The sequence below is a fragment of the Cyphomyrmex costatus genome, unplaced genomic scaffold, assembly GCF_001594065.2.
Source record: "Cyphomyrmex costatus isolate MS0001 unplaced genomic scaffold, Ccosl1.0 scaffold1053, whole genome shotgun sequence".
Classification (NCBI taxonomy): domain Eukaryota; kingdom Metazoa; phylum Arthropoda; class Insecta; order Hymenoptera; family Formicidae; genus Cyphomyrmex; species Cyphomyrmex costatus.
The window spans coordinates 107,172-113,640 of NW_017275012.1; the positions used below are offsets into that span (position 1 = coordinate 107,172).

The 6,469-nt window shown below is 34.1% G+C and overlaps 2 protein-coding genes across 3 annotated transcripts; one reads left to right on the top strand and one right to left on the bottom strand.

The window, feature by feature from the left end:
- The first annotated feature begins 1,042 nt into the window (after positions 1 to 1,042).
- Positions 1,043 to 2,416, top strand: LOC108774267 (uncharacterized). Its single transcript, XM_018540334.1, has 2 exons — positions 1,043 to 1,111; positions 1,331 to 2,416. Exons 1-2 carry the CDS (start codon positions 1,073 to 1,075, stop codon positions 2,414 to 2,416), a joined length of 1,125 nt encoding a protein of 374 aa, XP_018395836.1. The 5' UTR covers positions 1,043 to 1,072.
- Positions 2,417 to 2,536: 120 nt separating this feature from the next.
- LOC108774722 (uncharacterized) lies at positions 2,537 to 4,830 on the bottom strand. 2 transcript variants are annotated; one of them, XM_018540902.1, is made up of 8 exons: positions 4,765 to 4,830; positions 4,521 to 4,665; positions 4,200 to 4,385; positions 3,962 to 4,068; positions 3,598 to 3,695; positions 2,986 to 3,278; positions 2,747 to 2,924; positions 2,537 to 2,655 (listed from the first exon to the last, which is right to left on the bottom strand). In XM_018540902.1, the coding sequence occupies exons 1-8, from the start codon at positions 4,804 to 4,806 to the stop codon at positions 2,571 to 2,573; spliced, it is 1,134 nt and encodes a 377-aa protein (XP_018396404.1). In that variant the 5' UTR covers positions 4,807 to 4,830; the 3' UTR covers positions 2,537 to 2,570. The 2 variants fall into 2 exon arrangements, with proteins under 2 accessions (XP_018396404.1, XP_018396396.1); XM_018540894.1 differs by having other exon boundaries at positions 4,200 to 4,665.
- Between the last annotated feature and the right edge of the window lie 1,639 nt (positions 4,831 to 6,469).

The window sequence follows — 6,469 nt, forward strand, 5'->3', positions numbered from 1 at the left end:
TTAATTAAAAAATTTGCTACAAAATCAGTTGATATAGTTTTAATATTTTTACATATTTTTTACATTAACATATTTGTTTTTATACAACTTTGTACTTTCGTTTACAAGTTTTTCAATTTTATGATGATTATTTTCATCAATCAATACTTACTAGAATTTTAAGCTAATTATGATGTTTCGTTTTATTTTACATACTTGCTTCCGTCAGCGTTTCACATATATTTATTAGAAATTATTAAGTAACTATATATAATATAATAATATAAAACATTTTTTAATAGTATACACTGGCAATTTTTATAAATCTATAAAGTCTGTGAATAATAACAATCATTAATAAACGCATTAAAGCTATAATTAATTACGCTTTTAATGTAATATTAGAAATTGTGTGATTAAAGTTTACGACTACAAATATTAGTTTTGGTACTTTATTATATTGCAAAACTCGAGCAATAATGACAAATATAATAATACATTCTATGCGGTTCCCAAATTTTTACAATGCATGACGTATGCAATATTGATCGAGACTGTTGCTTTTGCATACATATAGGTTTATTATCCAATATGCAATTGATTGTTTCATCTAAAATGCGATATATACATTAAAAAATATATATAAAAGCATTTTCTAATAGATTCTATATTTTCCAAAAGCAGACGCTAGTATAAAAGATGTGCAATATTCCTGAGCAATATATTTATCCCTTAATGTTTGATAAATAATAAAAATGCCATGATTCCAAGAGCATTACAAGCGGCAAGTGGAACGCAGCCTAAGTGTGCCAGGTATATTGTTAAGAAAGGTAAAGGGAGGGAAGTAGTAGAAGGTGGAAGGAGAGAGAAAGAGAGAGAAAGAGAGAGAGAGAGAACAGCTTCAGACTCATCCTCGAGTTACTTTCACTTGAACTTCTCGTAACGCCGTGTAGTGATCTTCTTGAATCTAGACGGTGGAGCGGAGCTCCTGCTGCTTTCCGCGTAATTCGAACTCGCGTAATTTTTTAGTGATCTTAGATTATTTAATAAAATGGCGTTTTACTGGATTCTACAATCGTACCTTCTACAATGCATGCTATTTGTCGTTATCACTCACGCTGAAGAAGTTTTTGTAAGTAATGAGACTTTAAACATTAATGCTAGTTACGTTACATTGGATTAGCTGTGCATATTGATGACGTTAAAAATGAGAAATTGCTTATACTTACATAAGTTTGCAAATTAATTATTAAATATCTCGTTATTAATTGTTAAATTATCTCGTTTTCGAACAAATGTGAATAAACGTTTTTAAGTTGTACGATTCGATCATGATTGTTCGCCCACGCAGAATACCACTCCGCCAACCGTCAAAACCAGCTTTTCCTGTCACAACCGGCCTATGGGATTTTATGCTGACATCGAAGCGAACTGCAAAATATATCACACGTGCGATGACCATGGCAACAAATTCACTTACCAGTGTCCCGAAGGAACGGCTTTTCGTCAAGAAGCTTCGATATGCGATCACGTTTATCTCGTCGACTGCCAAACGACTATTTATCCGTCGGCTTTTCCAAACGAGGATATAGACAAGGAAATCGCGCGTATAACTTCCTCGACGAGGTCCCCAGTGGAATCGAGCAACTCCCTCGATGATCATCGATTGGCATTCTCGCGTTCTTTCCGAGTGATTCAACGGCCCGACAAATCGATGCCAAATAAGTTCCAATCCGGCTTCGTCTTTAGCTCGAGTCTATTCTTAAAGAATCAAGATCGAACGCGGAATCAAGCTCGGCAAATCACCGACAATTGCACGACATGCAACGCTGATGTGAGGAAGCACACGACAGATTCCACTGAACGGACATTTACCAAAGAATTCGATTCTTGGAATCTACATAACGACAGGTCAATGGTGTCAAGACAGTCGTTAGGGACTCACGACAAAAGCACCGTGCACCCTAATCATTCATACGAGCCGCTCTCGAATGCTTCGCCCGCGAAAACGATGGCATCGGAAGATAACCGGCATTCATCTCCCCTGCGTGAGAAGTCTTTCTCCAGTTACAACAGAGATATCCATCCGTACTCAGAGACGTTACGATCGATTCAAGCTAACGCTTACGTAAAATCCACTACAGAAATTCCTGTGCACGCTTTGACGTTATCTTTGGAGCCGTTGGTACCTAACGAGCTGGAATATGATCCTTATTATCCCAGACAACCGACGTCTACCGAGGCGTATTACACACCCAGCAATCGCAACAGGATTAATACGCGGTTTTTCAGCTCTAGCCAAGCACCGCTAATAGCCGCGCGCCCTAATCTTCCTTTTGAGATTCCATCTATGCTGCCCGATTTGAATACCTTGGAAGATTTGGTTGATCGCCGGAAGTTCTTCTATATCCCGCGCACAAATGTGAAATCGATATGACGCGCCATTAACTGTTACAACCATTAGATTTGTAATGTTATGTGAAAGAATTCCTTTTTGTTTTGCATTATCGCAAAAGGAGTTATCCATAGAATGTTCATTATTTATATTGATGTGCATTATTTATGATTATCTAAAAATCTTCAAAAGTATTTTAATAAACGTCGAATACCATGGAACTCGACGGCTTTAAAACGGCTTGGACTCCTGAAGCAGATGGTACATGAGTGGCTGTTATGCTGAAAAAATATAGTAATGTTGATTCTTTTAAAAATTTATGTAAGAAACTTAATAGTGCGATTATATTCATTGATATTGCATCTAAAATACTTTTCACTGGGGTTCCAATGTTCAATAAACGGTGCTAATAGTTTCGTAGCGATTTGCTGAATATTTATTGAACCTCGGAACATCTCGGTTAATGTGGCTATTATTCCGTGTTGATGGTGATATTTTGCTTGTAAGTGCTTAATCGTTGTCGTAAATCTTGAAACTATCCATGCACGTTCTGCAATACGTTAAATTAAAAATACGAAACATTAATTACACATCCTAATGTAAGTCCTTACCAGAATATGTTTCTCTGATCGGTAGTAATTGCTGTATATTCTTTATGTCTTCCGATAAACAGCGACATTTTTCTGCAAGGCGTCGAATATGTTCGTTTTCTTGTTTAAAAAATTGAATACTTTTATGCAACTCCTCAATTTGCATTTGTAATCGCAATTGTACAACTTCCTCGATCCAACGTTTGACATTCATGTCTTTTTCCAGCTTCTGCATCTTTATTTTCTTGATCTTTTGTACTTTTGTTTGCGTTATTTCTGTTGAATCTAAATGCAGATCTAACTCTTTCAGTTTACTAAAAAATACACGAAATATATATTATTTAATCGCTTGAGTAATGAGTTATTACGTATTTAAAAATTTAGTATTCTTTTAAATTTTTGATAGAGGTGATAAATTCAAAATATATAGATTAAAAAATAATGTTTATTATTAATACTATTATATATTAAAAAGTATAAGCAGCTACATTATATTATTACTCGACAGAATGTTATAAGAATTGACAATTTTAATAGTATTTATTGTGAAAAATTGAGGAAATTATGTGATATTTATTTATATTTAATATTAGATGGAAAGAATAAAAATTATACATTTATATAATATTGTACGTTTTAATGAGTTCGTCTTTTAATACAGACATCGGATTGATAGACACTTTACTTTCGGTTCCATCTTTCACAAGCAATCCACACGCGCACGGACAAAGCTAAAAATAAGTTCGTACAATTAATTTTATATACACTCATAATTTTATAATTTTTTAATCGTATTATATTAATGATTAAAAAAGTATAAAAATATTCGTTCGTATTACAATACATAGTACGTTCAAAAAATTGTTATTATGTAAGTTGTCTTTAATATTATATTCTTTTTCCTATTAATATTTAAAATAAAATATTTTTCTACACTGTGTGAACAAAGAGTTATCTTCGAACAATTTTTTAAATATAAATAATAAATTTGACTTACCATTTCCTGAGTAAGCGTCGCTGCATCTTGAGTGGAACAAATTGTAGACGATATATTGACGATACATTGATGTGATGATTCACTGGTCTTATATTCATGTTCGTTAGCTATTTTGCATAAACAACAGTTACCGCTTATATAAATAGTATCTATTATTTCTTGATAATCGATTGTGTCAATTGTAAAATACAGAAGCAACAGAAATTCCTTTCAGAAATAAAATCTGTTTTTTACTCACTAACGTATCTCGGCACTTGACTTGTACTACCACACCTTTGAGACTCATCTTGACGCGCGATTCTATCGGGAGATTTTCGTCGTATGAACAACAGCTTTGATTGTAATCCGCTCTCACTTGTACCAGTCGATTGGGATTTTGAAGAGACTTTGTCTTGTCGTTTTGTGCGATCAATATTACCATTTTCTTTGGAAAGAATATAATCAAGTATATCTCCAGGAAGAGAGAAATTATCGCTACTTCTATTCTTATCGGCAGGATTTAAAAAAATTTTATAAGCCATTTTCAGCAATATATTCTCAAGCTGTTTCGATGAGATACCGTGGCCGTAATCATCACTTCTTCCTCTGTCGATCACGAATTGCTTTGATCTCTCTGAAGAATCCTTCAGGTGAAGTGCAACGCCACAGCGTGCACAAACTGAAGAGGACGTGGTCGCGATTAATCCAGATTCAGGTTTATGCGGCTAATAAAAGTTACTCACAATTATTGTTATTTCAATATTTCTGATTATTCTTTATCGAAAATGCAATAACGATAAATCCAAAAATAAAAATTTCGTTACTTGAATACCCCTCTCGTATCGTCTTGAATCAGGATAGCGCATCCGAGGATCTGCGTCTCTCCTCCGTCGCTCCTCTATCGTAATTAATTGTATCAATTTTAACGCAGCTTCTTTGATCGCTTGCAATAAATCGTGGAGCACCGTGATCTGTTAGCAGTTTGTTATTGTATTTTCAATGTAGATCGTAGACTCAAGTAGATACATTAAATAAATTGAACAATGCAATATGATTTTTAATGCGTGATAAGATCATTTCTTTAAATATAATAAAATCCTAAATGTGTTTGCATTATTTACAATGACTTAAATTTTCTTAACTTATTTATTATATCAAAAACAGATAAAATAAATTATAAAATTATATTGTGACAGAAAGCAAAAAAGGTGTATTTTTACTAGATCCGATTTCTATTCGACCTACTTGCTGCCGATCATGATCGCTATCAAGCATAGGCGAACGATAAGGCCTTCTTAACTCTCTGCAGAAGCGATATGCAGGACAAAGAGGCATTTTAGATTGTGAATGCGTTGTGCCTGGCGAAGAGGTGTCATGACTCATCGGTACAACACCTTGCTTCGATGGAATCGCGATGGTAAGAGGACCAAGTTTTACGATATCTTTCGCGTCGCCTGCTATTTCCATCGCGTTTAATTTAAATAAAATAAATTTAATCTAATCTCTGAAGTAACAGCGGCGTATCAACAACACGGATGATTCCGACGATTTCCAATAATGTTGAGCCATTTTCATTTTATATCGCCATGTCACTTGTCATTTCGTACCATTTCGTACCTTTTTTTGGTTATTTTGGTACTAATGTGCCAACGATTCGAAACTTGAAGAAAGGTTGATGTTAATGGAAGATACTTCATGATGTAGCTTAAGGCGTTTATTAGTAACCTAATTTCAACTTGTCAAAATTTTTTGTGAACGATGGCTGATTTTTCTAGAACATCAGCCTCTGTGGCAAATACTAATATAAATAGATCTGTAAGTGAAATTAATACTAGTAAAATGAGTTATTGGAGGCAAATGTTGAAAAGCTACGAGAAGAGGAACGCTTCGTTGGAGAGGAAGCGTAATGTACTCGTCGAAAGAGTCCGCTTTATGGAATGTACATTGCCATCTTTGCTGATGGGCGTCGCTGCATCTACCGCCTATGGCAAACGAGGAGTCCCCGATAAACAGACGAAAATCCCCGAAAATATATCCAAGTCCTCTAATCAAAATACGTAGTTGTAGCGAAACGTATTGACAAGTAATTATAGCACTCACCCAGTGAAATCAAAAACAGATTTTGCAGAGTATCTGCTCTAAATCTATATATCTTTTGACAGATAATAATAAAATATAATAACAAATTGACTGTATAAATCGAGTAGAATCTTTTGTCTTGTAACTATTTGAAAGATATATTTTATTTGAATAATAAAAATAAGATTTGGTTTAACTCTTATTCGTCTTAGAAATTTAGCAATTTAATAATAAGAAAGACGGAGAACAGATGGACAGTTTTATTTCTTGTAGATACACACGTGACAAATAAAATCGATTCTATGTATGAAATGAATCTGTAAGCGAGGCAAACAGCCATAAGGGTCGAACAAGGCTTGATCAAATCATTTTCGCTCCGAAAATCTACAGCATAAATACAGTAAGTGTTTGGATATACATACTTTTTGCAAAAAATACTAAATCTATTAA